Below are 26,398 nucleotides of genomic sequence, written 5' to 3' on the forward strand. Positions count from 1 at the left end.
CCCAATACAAGACGTCGGTCACTAAGTGCTTTTCTCGATTCCCACAAGGACTCAATTTCCCTCGGTTAGAGTTTGAAATTTGAAAGCACGTTACCTCACGAAGCTTAAGACAATTAGTAAGGAAAAAGAGGGTACGAGCGTGGTGACAAAAGGTTTGCTTGAGACAGGTTTCACTCTGTAACTACGGCTGGCCTGGTATTTGTTATGCAGCACACGATGGCTTCAAACTCTCGGCAATCTTCCTGCCTCTGTCTACTGAGGTCTGAGGCTGTTGCAGACATGAGCAACTCCCCCAGTTTACCAAGTGGTAGCCGGTGACCTTTACGCCCTGGAGCTCAGGCCTTTCAAGCAGGACTACAGGAATGTGCAGCCAGGCTGCATCTTCTGATTTTTTTTTTTTTAATTTTTTTGGACTAAATAGCCCAGGTTGATCTTGAACTCAGGCCTTGAACTCTCGATCCTCCCGTGTCAACAGCATCCAGAGTGCTGGGATTACCGGCGAGAGTCCACACGTCGGGCCTGAACTAGGCAGTTCCCAGGGCTTTAGACCCGAGAGGCCAGCAGCAATACTTCTCAAGAGGGTGGTCAACGCCCACACATTTTTCATGGACAACCCCTAGTCTCCGTGCACGCCGGGCCAAGGCTGGGGGTAACTTTGGCTGCTTGTTTATAAGAGAAAGAAGCTAAGGGGGTAGGTCCCGCCCCTTTAATGAGCCAGGGGCGGGGAGTGGCGGTGGTGGGGGGCCGACGGATTAGGTGAGGTTCCCCCGCGAGGCGCGCCCCGAGCCAGGCCGGGAGTCCTCCGCCAGCCCCGGGGCCGAAGGGCGGGGCGCGCCCGGCGGCCACGCGCGCGGGCGGGGAGGGGGCGTGCCCGCGGGCGCGCGCGGACGGCGAGGGGGCGTGTCCGGCGGGCGGGCGGCGGCGGCGGCGGCGGCGCGGGCCGGGGTGTGCGCGGCGCAGCGTCCTGTGCTGGAATGTGCGGCTCCCGCGAGCTCGCGGCGCAGCAGCAGACCGAGCGCCGCCGAGGCCGCGGGCCCGAGACCTGGGCGGCCGGCACCGCTGCGACGGCAGGGCGAGGGCGGGCGGCCTGATCCCGCTCCGCGATCGCACGCCGGGTCTCGCGGGCCTCGGCGCCCAACTTTTTTCCCCCCCGCTCTCCCTCCCCTCCCCTCCCCTGAAAGTCCGGGAACAAAGAGAAGGAGTTGCGGCGGCGGCGGCGGCGGCGACGCGGGGGCGGCGGTCCGTGGGGGCGCGCAGGCGAGAGGTAGGACGACGCGGACCCCTGCGGGAGGGCGGCGGGGGAGGGCTGCGGGCGGGCGGGCGCGGAGCGGCGCGAGGCGCTGTCCAGGGCTGATCTGCAGATACTGTGGCTCGGGCGGCTCGGCTCGGCTCGGCGGGAGGGCGGGGGCGGGATCGGGTTACCGAGCGAGCCCCGGGCTGGGCCGGGGGCCGGTGCGGAGCGGCGGGGGGCCGCCGGCGCCCCATAGGAGAGCCTCCCGGGGCGGCCCTTCCGCCTTGCTCCGCGGTTCGGGGCCGCGGAGGTCGGAGCGGCCGCTGCTGGTGGCCGCGGTCCTGAAACTTCCCCCCTCCCCGCCCTCCCCTCCGCCCCCGGGGCCCACCGCCCCCGGCCCCGCCGCTGTCCCGGCTGGGCTCGCCGCCCCCTCCCCCCAGCCCGAGCTGAGCCGAGCCGGAAGGCGGCCGCCCCGCTCCACTCAGCCCGGGGCACGGGCGGCGCCGCCGGCGGGCTGGACAGCGATTTCTGCGGCCCGCGCTGCCTCTGCGCGGCGGGGGAGCGAAGTTCGCAAACTTCCGGGCGCGGGGGCGGCGGCGGCGGCGGCGGCGGCGGGGCCCGCGTGGGGCCCCTCGGAGCGATCGGGCGTCCCCCCTCCGCCCCGCAGCCTCGGGAGGGCGCCGCGGAGCCCCGGTTACAGGCCCGGCCCGGACGCAGGCGGCGAGGTAACTTTCCGCCCGGTCCCGGGGCTGGCCAGCCCGGGCGGCGGGGGAGGGGGCTGCGGGGCCCGGGGCCGCGGCCGGCGGAGAGGCGCCTCCGGGGGTGGTGGGCAGCGCGCGAGGCCGAGAGCCGGGGCACCGCCCGCGGGTCGGCGGCGGGGAGGAAGCCAGGAGGGCCCAAGTTTGCAAAGAGGCTGCTTTGTGCTTGGTATTTTGAGAAAATGGCCGAATGCCTATTTCAGTTAGGAATTCCGCCGCCGAGGCCGGAGGAATTCCGTGCAACACGTTGCTCCCGGGGCCGAGCTTTGCAGGGTCTTCCCGAGGAAACGTGGAGGTTCCCCGGAATGGGGCCGCTGAGGGGCGTGGGGAGCCTTAAGGTGGATGTTGGGGCCCGTTGTGGAAACCGGTGCGGCTGTTAAACCGAGGGAGAAGAGCTGTGGCCCGCTGTTTCCTGTGATGGCATTCGAGTCCCAACTTTTTGTTGGGGCATGAAGCTGAGCGAGCTTGCCTTTAGACGCTTGGCGAAACGGGTCTGCTTTTTTGTGTTTTCGGTTTGAGTTTGTCTTGTAGTCTTCGTTTGCTTCTGCTAGACTGCAAGAGGTACGCTGAGTACCTTGGAGGCTGGAGGTTGAGACCATTTAAAAACTCAACTTGTTTTCAAGAAGGTGATCTGTAATGGCTTCCTCTAGGCAAGTAGGCCAAGTCAAGCACAATGCGCAAAAGTTGCTGGTTGACGTGTTGAGTTGCACGGCTGTTAGGGAGTTTTCAAGCAAAGAAAAAAAAAACACTTTAAAACTTCCCCTTTTGTGAGCAGAGGGATCCACAACCGCCCTTGTAAGAGTCATCAAAAATGAAGTCTGTTACTTTTTCACTGTTTATTCTTTTAGAGTTAGTTGAATTCTCAACGAAGAAATTAAACAGTCTTCCAGATTTCTTTCTGTGCTCATTATATGCACAGTGTCGCCTGTGGAGTTTTAGGGTTCTCATTCAGATCACTGAACTGCCGAAAGGGAGAAGTGGGAACAATAGTTAACTATTCAGTTATTGGGTTATTAAAAGTGATTTAAGTTAACATTAAAAAACGCTAACCACCAGAAAAAGGTTGACAGACTTGCATGCCAGTGGTAGACCTAATGGATGTGAGAGTTGCATTTTTTTTTTCCTGGTTGCAGGGGAAATAGTTATTCATTTGTATGCTTTTGTGATTGCAATAAAGAGAATTGAAAATGAACGGCAGCCTTGCCCAAGCCTCCCAGTGGTAGGATTACAGACAGGCCCCACCATACCCAGCAAAAGTGTGTTTTAAAGTTGTTGTCGTTGTTAGAAGAAGTTAATGAAGTTCATTGAGTTTTAAAGGTTATGTTGGGAAAATGTTTGCTTTAAAAAATGCATGTTTTAAAACGGTGTTTTGTTTGTTTGTTGTGCTTTATTCAGTATACAGTTATGGCCACCCAGGTGATGGGGCAGTCTTCTGGAGGAGGAAGTCTGTTCAGCAACAGTGGCAACATGGGTATGGCCTTACCCAACGACATGTACGACCTCCACGACCTCTCCAAAGCTGAACTGGCTGCACCCCAGCTCATCATGTTAGCAAATGTGGCCTTGACAGGGGAAGTAAATGGCAGCTGCTGTGATTACCTGGTTGGTGAAGAAAGACAGATGGCAGAATTGATGCCTGTTGGGGACAACAACTTTTCCGATAGTGAAGGGGAAGGACTTGAGGAGTCTCCTGAATTAAAAGGCCACCCCAGTGGGCTGGAAAACATGGAGCTGAGAGGTCTGGAGCTCAGTGCCGTGGAACCACAGCCTGTGTTTGAAGCATCAGCTGCCCCGGAAATGTACATTTCCAATAAAGACCTCCCTCCCGAGACCCCTGGGACAGAGGACAAATGCAAGAATTCGAAGGCCAAGCCATTTCGCTGTAAGCCATGCCAGTATGAAGCAGAGTCCGAAGAGCAGTTCGTGCATCACATCAGGGTTCACAGTGCTAAAAAGTTTTTTGTGGAAGAAAGTGCAGAGAAACAGGCCAAAGCCAGGGAATCCGGCTCTTCTGCTGCCGAAGAGGGTGACTTCTCCAAAGGCCCCATCCGCTGTGATCGCTGTGGCTACAATACCAACCGGTATGATCACTACACTGCTCACCTAAAGCACCATACCAGAGCTGGGGATAATGAGCGCGTCTACAAGTGTATCATTTGCACATACACGACAGTGAGCGAGTATCACTGGAGGAAACACTTGAGAAACCATTTCCCGAGGAAAGTCTACACCTGTAGCAAATGCAACTATTTTTCAGACAGGAAAAATAATTATGTTCAACATGTTCGGACTCATACAGGTAAGAGAGCCTAAATTGTGTTTTCTAAAATGTGACTTCTTTTAAACTTACAGATTATGTAAACTGAACACATCTAAAGATAGTCTACAGTTTCCTAAGGGGTTTTGAGGGTTTAGATAGAAAGAAAGCCTATTAGCCACACCTACCTGGTGGACCATGCCTTTAATCCCATCACTCCAGAGGCAGATGGGTGGATCTCTGAGTTCAAGGCCAGATTGATCTAGAATAGCCAAGGCTGCACTGAGAAGCCCTGTCAAAAAAAAAAAAAAAAAAAGAAAGAAAAAAGGAAGACAACTGATTAACCTTGTATACTCTACTGAACAGAGCATTCTGACTTTATACTCCCATTCTTTTTTTTTCTTTTTTCTTTTATCTTTTTAAAACAGACTATAGCACTATCTGTCTTGAAATTCAGATACACTTGCCTCTACCTCTCTCCACACAGGATCAAAGGCTTGAATCACCCACTATACCCAGCTCCACCTCTTCTCTTTGAAACAGGATTTGTAGTAGTCCAGACTGGCCTTGAACCCACTAATGTGTTGCTGAGGATGTTTATTTTGAGACAGGGTTTCTCTCTGTGTAGCCCTGGGTTTCTTGGAATCAGTCTGTAGGCCAGGCTGCCCTCAAACTCAGAGACCAACTGCCTCTGCCTCTGAAATGCTGGGATTAAAGGTGTGTGCCACCAGCGACCAGCCAGGATGTCTAAATTTTGATCTTCTTGCTTCTGCCTGGTAAGCGGTAGGATTATAGACTGTGGTTGGTTTATGAGTGGGGGATAGAACACAGGGCCTCCGTCATGCATGCATGCTAGACAAGCATTCTTTAACTGAGGCATGCATCCCTTTCCGCTTTTCTCACTTTATGTTATGTATATGAGTCCTTTGCCTGTATGTAACTGCACCATATGTGTGCAGTGCCTCTAAGAGGCTAGAAGAGGGCATTGGATATCCTGGAACTGGCATATTTAGGAAGGTTGTGAATGCCATGTGGGTGCAGAAAACTGAACCTGGAACCTCTTCTGGAAGAGCAGCCTGTGCACTTTACTGTGAGCCACCACCAGCCCAGAGTAGAAACACTGCCAATTGAAGCCATTTTCCTGAGAGCAAGCAAGCATAACTGTGAGAACTACTTTTCAGAGAAACATTTGTTCAGCATATCCCAATGCATAGAGATTATGAGGAATGGCCTAGAAGTCTTAAGTCAGGAGCTTAGAAGGATAGGTTAGGAGTATAGCTCAGCTGTAAAGCATGCGTATGAGGAGGCTTAATGTTCCATCTCCAGCACCAAAAAGAAAAGTTTTCAGGGGGCTGGAGAGATGGCTAAGAGCACTGGCTCCTCTTCCAGAGGCCCGAGTTCAGTTCCCAGCGCCCACGTGGCAGCTTACAGTCTGTACCTCCAGTTCTGGTTCCAGGGGACCCAGCACTCTTAACACAGACACACATGTACTCAAAACATCAAGGCACATAAAATAGAGAAGTGTGAAAACAAGCTTGTTTGAGACTAGGTCTTGTTCTGTAGCCCCGTTGTGGTTGTGAACTCTTGGTCAGAGTTCTGGCAGTGTTAAACATTACTGGAAGATGGCTTCATGGTTTAAGAGTACTTGCTGCTCATCCAGAGGCTCTGAATTTTATTTCCAGCATCCATGTTGGATGGCTCCAGAACCTAGCTCCAGGGAATTCCACACCCTCCTCTGGCGTGTACCTGTACTCATGGCATATGCACATGAAAGTAAAAATAACATCAGTCTTTATGAAAATTTTGTTCTGGTCAAGAACAAAAACGATCTAATACCAGTCAGAAATGGGGGGGGGGATTAAAGGGGCTCAAACTAGGAATCCAGGTCTTAGAAAATGATCAAATGGTTCAGTCCCAGGGTTGGTTACTTGCTCTAAATGTGTTCAGACATTACAGAGCCATTTTGTTGGGTATCAGCCCCATTTCAGAGGAGACCTGTCAGGTTGTCCAGCCAAGTATCTGGCTAATTTAGTGGAGTTTTAACTTGAAGCGCATCACTGTTAGGGGAAATAATCTGCTTTCAGACTTTTCGAGGATAGAGAGTTGTTTCTGTTTGTTGGCTCCACGTATAGAGTGAAGATTGTGAGGGGGCACTGGATTACGCAGGGTGTGTGTGTGCTTAGAGATCTAATTCTAGATGGATTGATTCTTCAGTGAGTATGAGTAAATGAGAAGTTATCAGTGGTGTTATTTTAACAGTTGAGGCAGCTCTTTGAAGCCCAAGCTAGCTCTGGATTTCTGGCTGTCCTTCATTAGCCTCCAGACTGCTGATTACAGGAGTGAGGTACAAAGTGGTGTCAATTTTTTTTTTCCCGAAAATAACCTTTTTGGTTATGGAATCCATTATACCATTTATTCTAAGTGTACAACAGTGTTTAGTCTGTTTATAGTGCCATTACCTCGATGCTTTTGTAAGACAGTCTCACCATTCCAGAGACAAAGTTATAGCCAGGTGTGGTGGCCTGCTCTTTAAATGCCAACACTTGGGAGACGGGGGCAGGAGGATCTCTGAGTTCAAGGCCAGCCTGGTTTGTCTGTATAGTGAGTTCTGTGGATTTTGAAATTCTCTCTGGGTTTGTGACACAGCTCAGGTACAGTGTTTAGAAAGCATGCACAAGGCCCAGGGCTGGACACTAGCACTGCTCCCCTCAGTAAGTAAAAACAACCCAAACCTAGACAGACAACCAGAAAAAGAAATGCCTAGGTTATACTGTAATGACAGCACTTGCGAAGTGGAGATCAGGAGCTCAAGGGTAGAGGCAAGCATTTGGCTTCATACACCTCATTCCAAAACCACTTAGAAGCTTAGTTTCCTCCTGATTCTCCTCAGTCCCATAGTTATCTGCATCATTTGTGGTGATTGGGACCCATTCTGGACCAACTAGGACATGCTAATTGTGGAGATACTTTTTTGTTGTTGTTGTTATTAGGCAATTGTATGTATAACCTTTGCTGGCCTGATATTCCAAGGGTATTGTTCCGTCCTTAAACTCCAAACTGTCCTTTTTGTCTTTGGATCCTGAGTGCATAGATTATAGGCCTGTGCCATACTTGTTTGTTCAGTGGTAGCTGGGCCTGATTCGAATTCAGGTTAACAAGCCTAGGATGATAGATGTGAGCCACCAGACCCTGGCCAGCCTTGAACTCACTCTCCTGTTTCAGCCTCCTTATGACTAAGACAAGCAAAGTACATACTGAGGAGACGGATGGACTTAATTTTACTTGAAGAATTATATCTTGGCTGAATATTTGACTCTGTAGGACATAGAGTATCTTCAGCATTTATCAATTTTTTTTTTTTTTTTTTTGCCAATGTAGAGAATGCTCCTTTGCACGTATATACATAGTGCAAAATTGTAGGTGTGCTTAGGGCTATTTGACAAATTGTTGGAAATTCTGCTCTGGTCTGAAGCTGAAAATTTGTTTAATGATTTTTGTTTTGTTTCCTAAACCCCAATTTGGCTGTTGAAAATCTCAGGACACCAGAGAAACCCTCTCTGAGATGGGGTGGCCTGGGGATGGAGTTGAGGGTGACAGGGGACAAAGCGAAACAAGAAAAACTCACACACAGTAGAAAAGTACTAAAAAGCTTTGGATTCTGTAATGGGACCTCCATAAGACTAGAAACTTTGTGAACAGTAGAAAGACTGCAGTTCCTAATGGGTCTGCAGTGTGAGCTAGGGTGTTGAGGCAGGGTTACTGACTGCTGCGGATGTAAGAGCTGTGCTTTGTTCATGGAGAGTCAGGGCTATAGGAGTACTTCCGGAAACCTCTCAGGTTGTATTTTATTACTAGGTAGGCCTGCCTCTCCTGGAGCTGTGCAAATCAGGCTGGCTTGGAATTCACAGAAATTACCTGCCTCCACCTCCCCGTGCTGGGATCAGAGGCTTGTGCTCCAACACATGGTTTAGATTTTGAATTCATTTTAGTTCTTCAGAAACATTTTGTTGTTACTAGTTGTTTTGGAGCCCGCAGTTTATGAATGGACTGCTGCTTGGATCTTTCCCCGTGATGAGCCGTGTGTATCAGCCAGTTGCTAAACTAAACTTCTTTGCTATCTTATCCAGATACCATATGTATCAGATATCAAAAGTTTTGCTGAACAACTTTTCTAAACTTTAGAGTCTAATTTGAAATAGCCAAGTCTGGTGCTGGATGTGTACTGCTTGTGAGAGGACCTGAGTTCAGTTCCCAGTCAGTACTCAAGGCTTCCAGCTACCTGCAGCTCTAGCTCCAGGGCAGTCCTGCAGCCTGGTCTACATGCCCACACACAGGCAACAGAGAACCTGGTCTCTGGGGAAACAACAACAAGAAATAGGCCAGGCATGGTGAAATAGCACGGCTTTAATCTCAGCAGAAGCAGGCAGATGTCTGGGTTTGTAGTCAGCATGGCCTTTTTTTTTTTTTTTTTTTTTTTTAAATACTGGGTTTCTGTGTGTGTAGCCCTTGCTGACCTGGAGCTCAGGATCTACCACACCCAGCAGTAGCAGGCTTTTCTTAACAGTTCCCTTTTAGGCCATTTAGGCCTTCATAGTAAGACCTCCTCAAAAAATTTGAACTAAAATCTTTAAAATCTTTGGTGTGGAGGCATAGGCAGGTAGAGAGCTACAAGTGTGAGGCCATCTGTATCTATGTCTTCTATATCTGTCTATCAGATTCCAAGGTAGCCAGGCCTACACAGTGACACCTGGCCACAAACAAAAATGGTACAGGATAAACAGTCAGGTAACAAGTGGTTCACTGAAATAGCCACGGTTCATTGGGACGAAATCTTGGTTTATACACATATACCCTGATATAGAATGCTGTGAGCTCTACAGTACTAAAATTAGCTAAATATGTATTTGGAGAGCTGTGGTTGCTGTAGATTTCAGCAGGTTTGCAGAGCTTTACATATGGTCTTTTTTTTTTTTTTTTCCTATAATCCCAACACTCCAGAAGCTCTGAGGCCAGGGGAATCTGTAGTTCAAGGTCATTGTTGGCTGCAAATGAAGCCCTGTCTCAGAACCAAGAAGGGGAAAATTGCTAAAGAGCTGAAGTATTTTTAACATTAAATTTCATTTTGTTGATTGAAGAACAGTTCTAATAGGGAACAAAAAGAGCAAGGAAAATTAGACTTCTTTCTTTCTGTCTTTTTTCTTTCTGTCCTTCCTTCCTTCCTTCCTTCCTTCCTTCCTTCCTTCCTTCCTTCCTTCCTTTCTTTCTTTCTTTCTTTCTTTCTTTCTTTCTTTCTCACTTCCTTCCTTCCTGTCTGTCTTTCTAACTTCCTTCCTTCCTGTCTGTCTGTCTTTTTTGGTGGACATAGGGTCTATGCCTTTAATCCCAGTATTGGGCGGAAGCGGCAGGCTTGGTTTACGAGTTCCAGGACAGCCAGAGCTACATGGTGAGGCCCAGTTTTGAGAAACAGCCAAACTACAGCAGAGATTTTAATTTTAATTATGTGTGTGGGGGGTGGAGACTGTAGTTTATGTTTCCATGGAAGTATTGAATTCTCCACCGAGTCATTATTATTCAATCTTCTCTTCGGGGAACAGCCCTGGCTGTTCTGGACCTTGCTGTGTAAACAGGTTGCCTTCCCTTGAACTGCAGAAACTGCCTGCTCTGCCTCCTCAGTGCTAGCTATCATGCCTAGCACTTTAAAATTTATTTATTTTTCAACTTTTGTGCATTTGCGTATAAGTGCAGGTGCCCTGAGGCCAGAGCCACTGACCCTGCCCCCCTCTAGTTCCAAGCAGTTGTGAGCCACCTGTTGTGGGTTTTGGAAACTGAGTGTGATCTTGGAAGCAGCGTGCCCACTTCCTTTGAGAAGATTAATTTTTATGTTCGTTCTTTGTGAGTATGTGTTAGGTGTGTGTGGATGCCTTTGGAGGCTATAAGAACAGCTGAAGTTACAGGTGGTAGTGACCTGGGTACTGAGAACCCAATAAATTCAGGTCCTTTGGAAGAACTTTTTAACTGCTGAGTCATCTCTCTAGCCTTCAGGTTTTTTTTTGTTTTGTTTTGTTTTTCCAAAGACAGGGTTTCTCTGTATAACTCCTCGGATGTCCTGGAATTCACCAGGCTGGCCTCTAACTCAGAGATTCCCCTGCCTCTGCCTACTGTTATTAAAGGCTACCTGGCTGTGCCTGCCTTCTTTTCTTCCTTCCATCCTTCTTCCTTCTCTTTTTCTATCATTTTTTCTTTTTCAGTAGGATATTGCTATATACCTCAGGCTGAACTTGCGTTCCTGTTTTCTCCTGGATAATGAGAGCATAATAAGCACATGTGGTTGCACCATTTTAACGAGTGTGTGAATAATTTACATGGGGCACTGTATTATTCGTTATATAACATGAGCTTTTTAGGGAAGAGGACTAAAAGAGGAAGATGGTAGGGGTTGGTCTTGTGTATTGTGTATTCAGATGCTGATTTCTGTGTCCTCAGAACCATTTGCAGTCTAGACATGGGCATTGTCATGATTATTGAAGAATTTCCTGTATCTTTGTTGAGTAAAGAATGCTCCCCAATTATCTCTGATTGGTTAATAAAGAGCTGAACAGCCAGTAACTGGGCAGAGGAGGTAGAAAGGGGCTTACATCTCAGTGATGGGAGGAGAGGAAGGAAGGAAGAAAGAAGGCGAGAGAGAAGGCACTTGCCATTTGAGGACAACAGAAGACCAAGGTGAGATTGAGGTAGCAAGTAAGGGGAACATGCTGGGAGGTAGCTGGACTAGCATAATTGGGTTAGAATAGTTGAATATCTACCCAGTTATAGTGCTTAAAGCTTTTTGATAAATTAAACAACCCTGTGTGTCAGTTGTTTGGGAAATAGGGCAAGTATTAAAAAGGGCTCCAACTAGTATCTTAATTCGACAGTCTTCAGACTGTTTTCTTGATTTCTGAATGTAGGAATTGTATCATTTTGTCTATTTGTTTGAATGTTCAGGTTGTTTTTTTTTGCACTTTGGGCATTAATATCTGTCAATACCTCCCTTCCTTCCTTTCTTCCTTCGTCCTTCCGTCCCTCCTTCCTTCCCTCCCTCCCTCCCTCCCTCCCTTCGCTCCTTCTTTCCTTCCTTTAGTCTCAGGTATGGAACTCAGGTTGATATGCTTGGTGGCAGGCAAGTTAAGTGCTTTGAGTGTTCTTAACATATCTGGGCTGCTGGTGCAGGCCTGTAATTGTGGCTTTTGGGAAGCAGGCAGATCACAAGTTCAAGGCCTGTCTTGGCTGCAGAAAAAGTAAAGGCCATGTGGGGAACTTCCTGAGACCCTCCATTCATGTTAGTGCTCAGTCACTGGCAACTAAGTAGCTTTAGTTATTCTCTGTACTGCCTTCTAATTCAACACTGTTTTATGTTAAGTCACTGTGGATTTTATTATGTATGTATAGGTATTTTAGGACAAGGTGTCACCGTGTCTCCCTTGCCAGCTTGGAACTCATAGAGGCACGTGTCTTTGCCATGGAGTTTGGGATTGACCCATCCCAGCCACCGTGATTTTTTTGTTTTTGTTATTTATTTATTTATTTTTATTTTTATTTTTTGGTGTTTCAAGATAAAGGGTTTCTCTGTGGCCCTGGCTGTCTTGGAACTAGCTCTGTAGACTAAGTTGGCCTGAACTCAGGAATCCATCTACCTCCACCTCATGAGTGCTAGGAGCAAAGGTATGCATGACCACAGCCCTGCCACCAGGTGAATTTTTAGCCTAAAAGAGCATGTTCAATGAAGTGTGTTTTTCTTTGCTGTGTGTGTGTGTGTGTCTCTGTTTGTGTCTGTCTGTCTAAGCTAGCCTCCAACTCTTGATCCCCCTGCTTCTGCCCAGGCACTGGGATTGTAAGTGTGTACTGCCACCCGTGGCTAGAGTTGCTGCATCTACTTAAAAGGTTGCGCCTTCATTAGTGGACTGATTCTCTCTTGTTAGGGCTTGAACTTAGTGCTTAATGTATGCTAGGCAGGTTGTACCACTGAGGTATTTAACTTATAGGTCAAATTCATGCCATCTGTACGAACCAATGGTAACATGTGCACTAGGCATGCATGGACACGCATGTTTAAATATATATAAGTTTAAGTATATTAAACTTAACTACGAAGCAGTCCCATCAGGAAACTATGTTACTGGATCAGAGCTCAGAGCTTCAAAAGCACCTAGTACAAGTTTCGCTTTGAACTACATACATCCTCAGCCAAGATTTGTGATTTGGAGATGATTTTTGTTTTGTTTTTTTGACACAGGGTTTCTCCGTAGCCCTGGCCTAGAATACAGAGATCCACCTGCCTCTGCCTCCCCCAAGTGCTGGGATTGACTAAAGGTGTGCACCACCTCTGCCCAGCCAGGGAAAAGAAACCTTAATTAAAGATAACTCCTTGAACTTCTAAAGGTGTGCACCACCTCTGCCCAGCCAGGGAAAAGAAACCTTAATTAAAGATAACTCCTTGAACTTCGGTGCTGTGTGTGTGTATATACATACACACATATATATGTATGTATATACACACACACACGCCATCATCCTTGACATTACAGAGGTCAAAGTAGAAGTACCTGAGGGTGAGGCCCTGGCTCAAGAAAAAGAATAGGTTTTGGATACTGCTTGAAAACAACATTTTAAGGCACCCTCCCCCCCACATTGAGATGAGCTACTCTGGAACTCTAAATCAAAGTGGCTAAAAACTCAGACCCTCTGCCCAAGCCTTTGGAGTACTGTGGTCAGACATGGAAGCTGGGCATGCCTGGCTTTTTAAAAAAATACATTGTAAATTTTTTGTTCTTATTTTTATCCTTAAAAAAATGTGTTTTAGAAAAGAGAAATGTTTTAGCCAGGCGTGGTGGTGCATGCCTTTAATCCCAGCACTTGAAAGGCAGAAGCAGGTGGATCTCTTGAGTTGGAAGCCAGCCTGGTCTAAAGAATTCCAGTACAGCCAGGGCTACACAGAAAAACCTTGTCTCGAAAAACAAAATGTTTTTCTGTGTATGAGCGTATGGGCTGCCCTGTAAGCGTGGATGTGTACCACAACTCAGCTCATCCTATCCCCAGCTCACCTTAGTGCCCCTCCCCCTCAGATTACAGGTGCTGCCTACTTCCACTCATATCTAATTTACATTCAGAAACTGAGATTGACTGATTGGGAGAAGAATTATGTTGAGAATTACCAAACTGTGGCTGTGGTGTCTCAGCTGTAATCCTAACTTTAGGAGGCTGAGTGAGGGAAGAGGATAAGTCAGTTCAGAGTCATCCATGTTGGTCTGGGCTGGGCATGATGCTGCCCCTAAAGTAATCTGGTTCCCCAGAGAAGACAAAACATTAAAATACAATAAAGGTATCCAGACAGAAGATTGTTGAGGTGGCCCAGAGGCTGAGGAGTAAGTCACAAACAAGTTCATTGACAGTTTACACACTTTTGATGCTGTCTCAAAAAAATGGAAAACAGCTGGAGATATATTCTTTCCTGGCATGGTTGTGTAAACCTGTATTCAGGCAGAGACAGGACTGAGTTTTGGCTTGCCTGGCCTACCAAGGAGGACTTGTTTCAAAAGCCAAAATAAACAAAGCCTAGCCAGACCAACCCCCAAAACTTGAATATCCAAGAATGTGTGGGAGGGAATAGTTACTCTGCTTAGAATTGTTTCTGGTTTATTGTTACATCTTAAACACTATCATTATAATTTTGCAGGAGAGCGCCCTTATAAATGTGAACTTTGTCCTTACTCAAGTTCTCAGAAGACTCATCTGACCCGGCACATGCGCACTCACTCAGGTTGGTAAGAAATGGTGACCTCCACCACTGCAGGAAACTGTAAACTACCTCTAATGGATTTGCTTTAGTACTGAAACTGAGTTCTTTATATCTGTTTTTGGAGGGTTTGGTTTTTGTGTTTTCTTAGATGTGATCTTATTATTATATAACTACTGCTGTCCTGGAATTCACAGAGGTCTGCCTGCCTCTGCCTCAGAAATGCTAGGATGAAAATTGTGTGCCACCATGACCTCAGGCAGGTCCCTGCCTTAAAAAATCAAAACCAAGCCAGGCATGGAGGTGCACGTCTTTAATCCCAGCAATCGGGAGGCAGGGGCAGGCTGATTTCTGATTTTGAGGCCAGTCCAGGACAGCCAAGGCTACACAGAGAAACCCTGTGTCATCCCCCCATTCCCCCCCAAAAAAGCAAAACTAAAATGGGAATGGGGAGGGTTGTCATAGGTCAGATTCCATGCGGTGGACGGAGAGAACCAGCTCCATTCAGGTGGTCTCTGACATCTTCACATCTCATTTACCCTGATGTCTTAACACAAACATACATAAAAGAAAAAGGTGAATGTTACTGGTGTTCTGGTACATGTTGTGATCCAGCCTCTTGTGAGGTTGTGGCAGGAGGAAGGTTGAAACTCAAGCCAACCTAAGCCATACTACTGAACGAACCTAGGCAACATAGTGGGGTTAGCCTCAAAATCCAAAAGACCAAAATAAATGAAGTTAGCCTGGAACAGATAGTGCCGTTTTTTGGCTATGACTGAGTGTTAGTGAACACTTTTAGACAGAGTATTCTCTGTCCAGATTCAGAACGCATACCGTATAGGGCACGTATGCTAAGTTCTTGTTTGAGAAAATCAGTAGACCCGTCCCTGAAGAACATGATTACCTTAGATCTGTGCAGCACAGTAGTTAGAGTTTATGGAAACATTGCTTGTTTGAATCGAGATAAACTGCATGGGTTTATCTCCTACAGGGCAGGGGATGTTTCCTGCCAAGCATGGTGAGGCCCTGCCTGGCCTCTGTTTATAGTACCACTGTCACAAAACAAAACTTGTCGTAGTTAAAAAAAGCAACAAAAACATTAGCTAGGTATGATGTCTTGTAATGTCAGCATCTTGAGAGACCAGTGCAGGGGGATTACTGTGAGTCTGATGCCAGTCTGGGCTACATAGCAGGACCTTGAAGAAACCAAATACATACATGCATACTGGCTATTAAGTAGTAGGAAGAGAGAAGTGTACAATCTTTTTGTATACCTGTAATCTCAATACGTGGAAATGAAGTTTGAAGCTGATTTAGTATACACAGCAAGTTCCAGACCAGACAGGGCTCCCTCCATAGCAAGATCCTTTCTCAAATAAACCAAAACCCATAGTTAATCACGTTTTACTTACAAAAAAGATTTTTTTTTCATGAATATGAGGGGTCTGTCTTCCTCTACCTATGCATGATAGAAGAGGGCATTAGATTTCATGGTTGTGAGCTACCATGTGGTTGTTGGGAATTGAACTCAGGATCTTTGGAAGAACAGTCAGTGTTCTTAACCACTGAGCCATCTCTCCAGACCAGATAATTTTTTAAATAATATATTAATGTTTTTTCCTTCCCATAACTCTTTCCAAACCATTCCCACACCCCTGTCCACACATCTTTATGTTCTTTCTTTCTCTTTCTGACTTACCCATGTTTACTTTTTACTTTTATTAGACTCTATTTGGTTTTTTTAACCTTTTTAAAATTAATTAATTCAATTTACATCATAGGCCCATCCCTTTTTTTCTCCAGTCCCACCCTCTCTGCCGTATTTCCTCACACAGAGGGTGGAAGTGGGTGCTGGATCCCATGGAGCTGGTAATATGACATAGAAAGTTTAAAGTTACATTACCAAGTTACAGTTTTCTTGTATATTGTTGCTTTGGCTCAGCAACTATTGTAAAGTGCTGACTCTGCTAAGCATTGGCCTCATCAGTGAGCTTCACTTCCAGACTCTTAGTGTTCTTTCTTTGGCTGATCTGGAGCTCACGCACTATGCTCATGTCCATCGGGCTTGCCTCAAACTCACAATTTCTCCTGTTCTGCCTCCCAACAGCTAGGACTAAAGGCCTGCTGCTGCACCATGCCCAGCCTTGCCAGGTTTTCTTTTGATCCTAAATGTTCCTACTTCTTAGGTGCTTCCTAATTTATTATTTAAGGTCAGTTAATGCAGCTTCAGGAGGGATTGATGTTCTGTAGTTCAATGTTCTTTAATAAACATTGAAGGGAGCCTGTAATCCCAGCACTTGGGAGGCAGACTGATGAAACTCTTTAGGCAAGCCTGGTCTACATAGAAATAAAAAATAATAACAGATACAAGGGTGTGTTGGGGAGGGGAGGATGTAGCTCAGTGTGGTGTGGCTTTGCAGCAAGTCCAAGACCTGGGATCAATCCCTGTCCTCGGACAAGGGAAACAAGAGCACTCTGAGGTAACTTTTTTTTTTTTTGGCTTTTAATTATAATGTGTAGATTTTAGATATTGAAAACATACAGCTCTTTTTCTCTGTAGTATGTCTCCCTTCTGGCTGTCTGCTTTCATGTTGCAACATTTGAATTTTTTTATTCCTGGAAGTTAATTAAATCTAAGTGCTTGATGATATTTACCCCATGATGTAGCTTATTTGAAGTCACATGTAGCTGACACATTATTTATGATGATGGATCATCACTGGTTTAGAATGACTCCTTAGATTTATTCTTGCATTGACAGAGCAGTGTTCAAATGTTTATCTGTGTTATTTTACCCTAGTTAGTAATCTTTGCCTTTTATTTGGATTTGCTAAATGTCTGGAGTTTTGCTTGCAGTGTTTTAAAACATAGTTATCAATTATTATACTATGGTGAGTATTTTTAATACATACTGGCTATTGTATACATGTAGGATACTGAGAATTATAAACTTGTTAATGGAAAGATGCCAGTCTTAGAGACACATGCTTAGGGAGGATACATAAGGATGAGTCTCTCAAAATGAGAAGTTAGAATTTTTATTCCCAAGCTGGGCTTTGGTGGAGCACACCTTTAATCTCAGCACTTGGGAGTTAGAGGCATGTGGATCTCTGTGAGTTCCAGGACAGCCAAGGCTACACAGAGAAGCCCTGACTCACCACCCTCCTCCTCCCATTTTTTTTTTTTTTTTGTAGTTCCCAAACTTTTACTTTATTAACCGTATCTAAACAAAATTATAGTTCATGGGGAGAAGGATATCTATCTACTATATCGATCAGTTGTAGAGTGCGCAGATGTTTGTGTCTATTCTTTGATCTTTATTTCTTTATAAAACAGCTGAGTGGTGGTGGTGGTGTGCACATGGGCCTTTTGCTTGGTGCTCTGGAGGCAGGTGCAGGCAGATCTCTACGTTCAAGGCCAGCCTGGTCTGCAGAGTGAGTTCCAGAATCAACAGTGGTACACAGAGAAACCCTGTCTTAAAAAACAGCAATAAAAAACCAAAAAATGACAAAAAACACCCTTAGCAATACATGTTTACCAGTGCTGGAAACCGACAGATCCACTTGCCTCTGCCTCCCGGAGTGCTGGGAGTACAGATGTGTGCCACTGGGCCAGTTCTACAGTGTCTTTTTTGTTTGTTTTTGTTTTTGAGATAGGGTTTCTCAGTGTAGCAGTACCAATTTTTAAACTCCTCGTTAATTTATTGAGTATGTGTGGATATGCATTCAGGGCTTTCACGTGGAAACCTCACAAGAACAGCTTGTGAGAGTTGTGTCTCTGCTCTCACCCACGTGGGCTTTTTCACCAAGCTACTTAAGGCTTGGCAAGAAGTACTTTACTAAAAATGTTGTTTAAGGGTGTTGGGATTACATAGCTGGGCGAGGTGGCACATACCTATAATCCCAGCACTTTAGGAGGCAGAGAGAGGCAGGTGTATCTCTGTGAGTTTGAGGCCAGCCTGGTCTATAAAACAAGAGTCCAGGACAGCCAAGGGTACACAGAGAAACCCTGTCTGTCAAAAAAGGCAAAGGGGAAAAAAAAAAGTTGGGATTACAGGTGTGTGATTCCACCATGCCTGGTTTCATCTTGGGACAGAGGAGTGAATCTAGGTATTTTGTTTTGAAGACAGGGTCTCAGGCTGGCCTCTTTAAGGTAGCTTGGAAGTGATCTTGAAATTTTTAGGCAGGTAACACCAGGCCTGGCCTTTCTGCTGTTTTGTGCATACTGAAAGCTACCAGTTCGTTTAAGTGAACAATTCCAGGGCCATGCATATTGTATGTTTGTTCGCTTTCTTTGTTAACCGTTTCTTACTGATGAGATTATTGCTCCCAAGACAGTGTTTTGTTAAGGCTGGAGTGATGGATTAGTGATTGGGAGCACCAGAGAACCTGAGTTCAGTTCCCAGCAACCACATGGTGGCTCACAACCATCTATAATGTGATCTGATGCCTTCTTCTGGCATGCAGGTGAACATGCAGAGAGCATGTAAAAAAAATAAATAAAACTAAAAATAGTCTTCAAGGTCTCAGAGCAAGCAGTGTAGAGCTCATTTGCTTTTCCTGACAGTCTAACTGTAGAAAGGATTTTTTTTTGTTTATTAGATATTGTTTTTTTAATAGAATTTAAAAAATTTATTTTATTACAGTTTATTCACTTTGTATCCCAGCTGTAGCCCCCTTCCCATCCCCTCCCAGTTCCATCCTCCCTCTCTTCTCCTGTGCGCCTTGTAGAAAGGATTTTTACCACTAGGCCACCTGTCTGCATCCATGCGGTCCGTATGTTAAGTTAAGTAAGAGCCTTCATTACTGGCGAGGACCCCGTAGGGCCAAGTGTACAGGAAGGAGGTGCGCGCTGTAGAAACCTCCCACAACCGTGCTGCAGAGTTTGGTCAAGCCCGGGGCCTGCATTTGCCAGGCCTTTCCCCTGACTTACATTCATAGGCTTTATTCTTTCATTTTTTAAAACATTTTAAAGATAGGCTCTTGCAATTACCTATCGTGGCCCCAAATAGAGTGGGCCTCTTGTCTTAGCCTCTTGAGTGGCAGGGATTACAGGTATGTGCTACCATGCGTGGCTGAAACTCTTGAATTTTAACATGGAAAGAATTTGTTCCACTTACCTACCTACTTAATTTGATATACCTGGGTACTGTTTTGGATAATTTAGAATTCTTTCAACAGACATTTCTAGTGCTGTAATCTATATTGTCATAGTTAAGTTTACTGTCTAATTGTTCTTAAGGAAAACTTGGGATACTAATAAATGAGGATGTTTGAAAGATTAATTTTCATGAATGTCAATTTCCATTTCTCTGTTACGCATTCCATTGGACCGGTGGGGTATGGATACCAATTGGTAATATTTACTAGAGTGTGATCTAGTTGGGTATGTATTCAGGTAGATTTTTTTCTTAATGCTTGTGATTTTGGGGTGGGTGGGCTCTGGCTTTCTGTGTGTCTGATTCTGACTGTCTGCTTGTGTTACATACCATATCTTTGTGTTTGTGTGCCAGTGTTCGTTTAGTTTCTTTGTCCTTTTTTTTTTTTTTTTTTATGGAGAAGTTGAGATATTAAAAAGAAGTCACTGTAAGTTGTCTAGTTGACTTCAGCCACATTTTTGCTTTAAAACACTCTGCTATTAGAAAAAGTTGCTGACTGCAGCTTTCCTAGCCTTGCTGTGACGGGTAAAGGTTAGATTTACTTCCTCAGGCTAAAGCGGAGCCGTAAGACAGACCGACAGCCTGTGACTGGAGCTCAAAGCTACAGATTCCCCTCCCAGGTTTCCCTTAGCAAACGTGTGTGCTTTAGAGTGTGTTACATCTTACTCTGTGTAAAGATTCTAGAGGATGAGGAGCAAAAACTTAAAAACATTCTTTTCTCCTGGAGTGGCTTTGTCCCAGAGTTAGCCTCCAGAGGACTGTGCTAGCACTTTCCGTCCCGCTTGAGCCTGGTCTTCACAAGTGCCAGGGAGCTGACTTAATAAATGTTTTGAAGATAATGGCTGACTGAGTTGATTATTCCTCCAATTTATTTTGAGAATAAAGCCTCCAGCCCAGATTAGCTATACAAATAAATATGGAAAGTCCAGGTGCATGATAAGTCTTTCCACTTAGTGGTCTTTGTGTTTATATTTTATTTATAGCTCCTAAGGGTGTTTTAATGTTGGGTTTGTGTATATTATCTATGGTAACATCTCGTCTTTACCTTTAGGTGAGAAGCCATTTAAATGTGATCAGTGCAGTTATGTGGCCTCTAATCAGCATGAAGTGACCCGGCATGCAAGACAGGTTCACAATGGGCCTAAACCTCTTAATTGTCCTCACTGTGACTACAAAACAGCAGATAGAAGCAACTTCAAAAAGCACGTAGAGCTGCATGTTAACCCAAGGCAGTTCAACTGCCCCGTGTGTGACTACGCAGCTTCCAAGAAGTGTAATCTACAATATCATTTCAAATCTAAGCATCCTACCTGTCCCAGCAAAACAATGGATGTCTCCAAAGTGAAACTAAAGAAAACCAAAAAGAGGGAGGCTGACTTGCATAGTAATACCATCACCAATGAAAAGACAGAAGCAGAGCAGACAAAAACAAAGGGGGACGTGTCTGGAAAGAAGAATGAGAAACCTGTAAAAGTAGAGAGAAAAGATGTTTCAAAAGAGAAGAAGGCTTGTAGCAGTGTCCCAGTGGTCCAGGTGACCACCAGAACTCGGAAATCAGCGACGGAGACTAAAGCAGCAGAGACGAAACATGTAGATGTGCATGCAGGAAATAATTCAGAAAAGTCTTGTAAAGGCAAGAAAAACAAAAGAAAGGTGGATGCTGAAGCCCAGTCTTCAGACAGTCCCGTGAATGAGGAACCAGTGACAAAAAAGAAAAAAAAGATAGAAAGCAAATCCAAAAATAGTACTGAAGTGCCAAAGGGTGACAGCAGAATGGAGGAGAGTAAGGGGGACAATAAAAAGCAAAATGCCTCCACTAAGAAAGGTGCAAAGAAGAAAACTCTAAAAAGTAAATCAAGTAAGAAAGGCAGCAAACCTGCGCAGTCAGAGCCCCCTGCCAGCGAGCTGGATCAGGTGTCTGAGCTCACTCTGACAGGATCTACTCAGACGGAGCTTCCTTCTCCCATGGATATTGCTCAGACAGGACCTGCTCACGTGGAGGATTCCCAAACGGGGCCTCCGCAGGTGGACCCTCCTCCCCCCGCTGAGCCTGCTGAGATGGAGCTGCCATCTCCCGTGGAGCCTCCACAGCACGTGGAGCCTCCCCAGAGGGAACCAGCTCCTCCCTTGGAGCTGCACCAGGTGGAGCTCCCTGTCATGGGACCTCCTGAAGTGGAGCTACCTTCTCCCATGGAGCTGCCTCAGGTAGAGCCACCACCTTCCATGGAGCATTGTCAGAAAGAGCTGCCTTCTCCTATGGAGCATGCTCAGACTGAGTTTACCCAGACGGTTTCTACTCATGTGCCTGTTCAGAAGGAGCCTCCTCCTGTCATGGAGCCATCTCTTCAAGTCAAGCCAATTACCAAAAGGTCATCTCCCCGAAAAGAGTACGCAGAGGAGAAGTCGGATGTGCAGAGTGAGGTGGTGCGGCAGGAGCAGGTCCTTATTGAGGTTGGCTTAGTGCCTGTTAGAGACAGCCAGCTTCTGAAGGAAAGCAAGAGCGCACAGGATCTTCCAGCCCCACCATCGCCACCGCCAAAGGGAAACTCACAAGAAGAGACACCTGACAACCGAAAGCCAGTCTCTGATGGAGAAGGAAATAAAATAGCTCCTCTCAAGAAAGTAGGAACAGAGGAAGCCGCTGAGGGTCTAGCTGAACTTGCTGCTACCAACGAGTCTACCAGTGTTTCATCCTCTGAACACTCGAACGCACCAGGTGGTGAAGCACTGCAGGCCAAGGGTCAGGCTGACTCCACTGGAGTCTGTGAAATGGAAGTGGCCACTGAGCAGAACACAGCAGACAGTGTCCCTGTGAAAGACGCAGTTGAGCCAGTTTCAGCTCTTACCCCACCAGCAGACCGTGAAACAGCATCACCAGCTGCAGTGGCCTCACCACTGATCACTTTGGCCGAAAACGAGTCTCAGGAAATTGATGAAGATGAAGGCATCCATAGCCACGATGGAAGTGACCTGAGTGACAACATGTCGGAGGGCAGTGATGATTCTGGGTTACATGGGGCCCGGCCAGTGCCACAAGAAGCTAGTTCAAAAGCCGGAAAGGAAGGGTTGCCAGTTAAAGTCTGTATTTTCTGTGACCGTTCTTTCAGAAAGGAAAAAGATTATAGCAAACACCTCAATCGCCATTTGGTTAATGTGTACTTCCTGGAAAAAGCAGCTGAGGGGCAGGAGTAGTTCAGCGGTGGAAGAAGTGCAGTTCACAGTTAATGAGCGTGCATCAACTTTTTGTTTGTGACAGTAGACAAACTTAACTTGCTTTAATTAGTGTGGAGTGCTGATTTTTAAGTGATGTTCTTTTTCTCTATGTCTATGGTGATTGTTGCATACATTTTAGCAAATCCTAGGAGTCAGTGTAAGAAAACATACCTAAATCTGTTAGCTTGGGCAGTCAGGTGAAAGAGAAGGGCAAGATGGTAGAACATGCTTTCGTGGGTTGTCCACCTATCAGTTTTTTCCTGTCTTTTTCACTTTATTTCCTATTTTTACTTGCTTGTTTAGATGGATAAAAATTGGCTTAGCAAATTACTTGAAGAATTTGCCTGCTTTATATAAATAAAGTTAGCACTTTACAGTTTCTTTAGAGATGAGAAAAGACATTTAAATTGAAGAAAAATCCTCAACAGTGGACATTGTATCTCTCCAGGTAATTGCTTCCTGACTTACTCGATATTCTGTGTTTCTGTGTTAATCGTACAAAGTGCTGTTTTGGTGTTTGTTGTTTCGGTGCTTTGCTGGCGGAAGATGTTGCACATGTTTTTTCTTTTTTTTAACCTATGCAGTTAATCCCTCCCCAGCGTATTGTGTTAAATAGTAACACTTTATACATATATATGCATGGTTTTTGTTTTTGCTTTTTTCTTTTTTTGGAGGGATGCTTTTAGGCCTGTTTGCAGAAGGGTTGTTTTCCCTTTTTGCTGCAATTATTTTGTGGAACAATAGTGTGTGTAAGTTTATGAACAATGGAACATGCAGGTTCAATCCATTGTTTTTTGTTTTTTTTCTTTTTTGTTTTTTAAGTTTAATTTTCACCTCTTATCTATGTCGGAATTCGTTTCATATAAGTTATTTTGAATGGTGAGCATATGTGTAATTCCACAGCTCTTCAGTCTGATTTTTGCAGTAAGCCACTAGATTGCTATTGAACAAAATTTAATCTCAAATATCAGCCACAGAGTTACTTTGCTGTTGTTAAAAAGCTTATTTCTTTCAGAGTGATAAATTGTCCTTTGAACCATAGTTTATTTGAACCATAGTTTATTTTCAGTAGATGGTTGATGTTGGGATGGCTACTCAACCGAGTAGAGAACTCCAAGTGATATTTGGAAGCCGCAAACCTGGATCCAGACACAGCCATCCTTCAAATCTAGAGTATCACTTGTGAGAAGAAGCCATTGTGGTCACTTGGCTAATCTAGAATGGAAGCAACCAGCCGCATCTTCCTTCCAGAGAGTGCCTGAAAAAGGCTGATGTTAATTAAGTACAGTTCAGATTTTTAAGAATCATACTTTCTCAGGGATCACCACAAACAAGTGGGTGTCCTCACTGTCCCTGTGAGACCGCCTCTGTACAGGAGAGGCCTCTAGTGAATTGTAGCTACCCCGGTGTTCCTCTGGGGATGCTGTAGAGAAACTGCATGTGCCCCAGATCCGGTTCCCTGTGCTCTTTGGCTGTTGCCAGAGTTATGAAAGAGCCCAACATGGGGTTTTTCTTACTGGTAGTAGTGAATTAAGTATGATCCCAGTTGGGAATTGTGACATTTTGATGCTCATGTTCTGTTTCGAAATAACCTGAGTATTTCATTTATTTTCTTTAACCTGGCGATCTCTGAGCAGGCTTCAGATTTTGACAGTTCATGAAAGATACGACAAGCATTAATGTATGGATGAAAAAAGCTTGGTGAAATTCTGAGTGAAGTTTTACTTAAAGTTGGTTGAACTTGGAATTGACTGGGAGGCCAAAGATTTAAAAAGCAGATTCTCTCAAGACATAAGTTGTGTGATTATAGTGTGTGTGTTGTGTGTGCATGCGAATTTGTAAATGTTGAATTCTAGGCTCCGACAATCATTGTCAGTGCAGATCAAGCTGCAAGTATTTATGTTTTAAAACTTAAATTATAAAGCTAGTTACGTCTTTCTAATGACTAGTTTTAATGTTCATGAGCACATTTTACCTACATTGTCTTTTCAAGATGTTGAAAAAGATGCATCCCAAGTGAGGCTGGGAGCTAGTTGGTTCTGAGAAAGAGGTCTTTGTGGATTCTTTGATACAGCAAAGGAAAACAATTCCTCTTGGGAATTGAACTGTTTTAATCTGTTCTTTAAGATTAGAAATTTAAAAAACAAAAATATAAAGGAAATTAAGACCTCATTAAATTGATCTTTAAAAACATTGTTACCTGAGTACATTGTTAATTGAGTGAGACTTTTTTGAGATTGTTCTTCCAGAAAACAAGGACTTGGTTGTCACGCCTATATTAGGCTTGGCCCTTGGTGCCATGTATTTGTACTTAGAATTGTTTCAATGGAAAGAGTCTTTAATGATTGAAACTTCTAGTACAATTGGGGGTTCTTCCATTTGAAAAATGTGATATTTGCATGGGATTGTTTGGATCTTGTTTTCTAATCCCCCCTCCCAATCACCACCCTCATAGTCTGGTCTGAAGGTAGGTTTTTCTCTTGATAAAGGAACAAAAATATGAACATCTTACTTGTAAATTGGTAGCTAGTAACTAGTGGTAAACTTGAAATGGTAGAATTCTTTATAGCCTGGTCCTAGGTAGACTTAGGAAAATGTATCTTAATTATTTTTGAACCTGTATTCACTTTGTCTTTTCAGAATACCTTAAGTTATATTTTCTTTTTCAGAGCTGCTTATTTTGGGGCTACTTTTTTTTTTTTAATTGTAATTGAGGCGTAATTCATAAAAGGCTACATTGTTTTGATAAGACTTTTTTACAACTGTGGCTGGATGTCTTTCTCTCGTCTTCCAAGAAGGGCCATTTTGCTTTTTTTAGATTTACTTTTATAGTCATGAGGTCATCACCTTGGGCTACTTTGCATGAAAATGCTAATGCAAAGTAAAATCCAAGCTGTCCTCATGCAGTTCACTCTATGAATGTTGACAGCAGAAGGAACAGCTTGTCTGTTAGTGTACTGTTACTTGTAAACTAAAACACTGACGAAACTCCATTTTCTTTACAAAAATCAAGGTATATTCTTAGGGTTTCCTGGTTGACCTCAGCAGATGAAGTGAGCTGATAGTCTTAGAATGATCTTAAGTGTACTTACATTCTACTTGTACAGCTGGTGAGATGGCTTCTACAGTTCTACCTGTAGTCCATAGGCTCCCATTAGTTACTGAATTCTTAAAACTGGTATTGTAACATTACAACAATGTTTTGCGCCAATTTTATAAACCTTTACAGTGCAATATGTGTTACTTTTCTGAGGCAAACCAAAGGTATATTTCTCAAGGTTCTGCTGCCTTCAGCAGCATTTGATGGAAGATCTTTTATACATTTGTAATAGGTAGAAATAAACCAGATTGCAGTTTTTGGTTTTATTTGTTTTTTTTGTTTTGTTTTGTTTTTTAAATTGTATACCATGTACCACATTTCTGGACAAGATTGTGTAGGATAAGTTAAACATAATTGCATTCTATTAACCAATATGAGTGTATTTCTTATGCATATAGTTACATTAAAATAAAGTTCTAAAACTTATTAGACCTCTTTATTGTCGGTGTATCAAAGAAGTCAAGATCACATTATTTTCTGTAAGTATATTGAATCTTCATTTTCTTTGTGTTTCAGTGCTGAGATCAAACCCAGATTCTGTGCATTGTAGTCACAGACTCCCTCACTGAGTCACGTTTCCAATAGTGTGTTTGAAAATGTCTTAAGGTAGCGGTTGAGATGTTAGTGGACAGTGGAGAACATGGATACTAGGGTCCTGGCGCTTCTAGAGTTAGGAGTGTCACTGAAGTGTTAGCATTATGGTATCATTATACTTCACAGTGAGAAATCGCTCCAAAGCATGTAGCGATTAATAAAGGAAGAGTTCTTTAATGATGGTGCAGACTGGTTCTGGCTATTGACAGTAAGAACTGACCCTGAACAGAGATTATAGTTTATAAGGCTGAGCTAAAGTACTGCTGTTATACATGTGTTTCCTTGTGCAAATCTTGTAGGTTCCAAACACTTTCA

The 26,398-nt window shown here is 44.6% G+C and overlaps 1 protein-coding gene across 2 annotated transcripts; it reads left to right on the forward strand.

The window, feature by feature from the left end:
* The first annotated feature begins 928 nt into the window (after positions 1-928).
* On the forward strand, positions 929-25,915 carry Rest (RE1 silencing transcription factor). 2 transcript variants are annotated; one of them, XM_021656162.2, is made up of 4 exons: positions 929-1,264; positions 3,385-4,288; positions 13,959-14,042; positions 20,228-25,915. In XM_021656162.2, exons 2-4 carry the CDS (start codon positions 3,394-3,396, stop codon positions 22,366-22,368), a joined length of 3,120 nt encoding a protein of 1,039 aa, XP_021511837.1. In that variant the 5' UTR covers positions 929-1,264; positions 3,385-3,393; the 3' UTR covers positions 22,369-25,915. The 2 variants fall into 2 exon arrangements, with proteins under 2 accessions (XP_021511837.1, XP_021511838.1); XM_021656163.2 differs by lacking the exon at positions 929-1,264 and adding an exon at positions 1,784-1,956.
* Positions 25,916-26,398: the final 483 nt, after the last annotated feature.

Source organism: Meriones unguiculatus, chromosome 3 (assembly GCF_030254825.1).
Source record: "Meriones unguiculatus strain TT.TT164.6M chromosome 3, Bangor_MerUng_6.1, whole genome shotgun sequence".
Taxonomy (NCBI): domain Eukaryota; kingdom Metazoa; phylum Chordata; class Mammalia; order Rodentia; family Muridae; genus Meriones; species Meriones unguiculatus.

Excerpts from the sequence above, each read along its gene's own strand:
- Rest (XM_021656162.2), top strand. The coding sequence starts at position 3,394 with ATGGCCACCCAGGTGATGGGGCAGTCTTCTGGAGGAGGAAGTCTGTTC. Across the intron at positions 4,289-13,958 it reads ACATGTTCGGACTCATACAG|GAGAGCGCCCTTATAAATGT; the intron begins GTAAGAGAGCCT and ends ATAATTTTGCAG. Across the intron at positions 14,043-20,227 it reads GCACATGCGCACTCACTCAG|GTGAGAAGCCATTTAAATGT; the intron begins GTTGGTAAGAAA and ends CTTTACCTTTAG.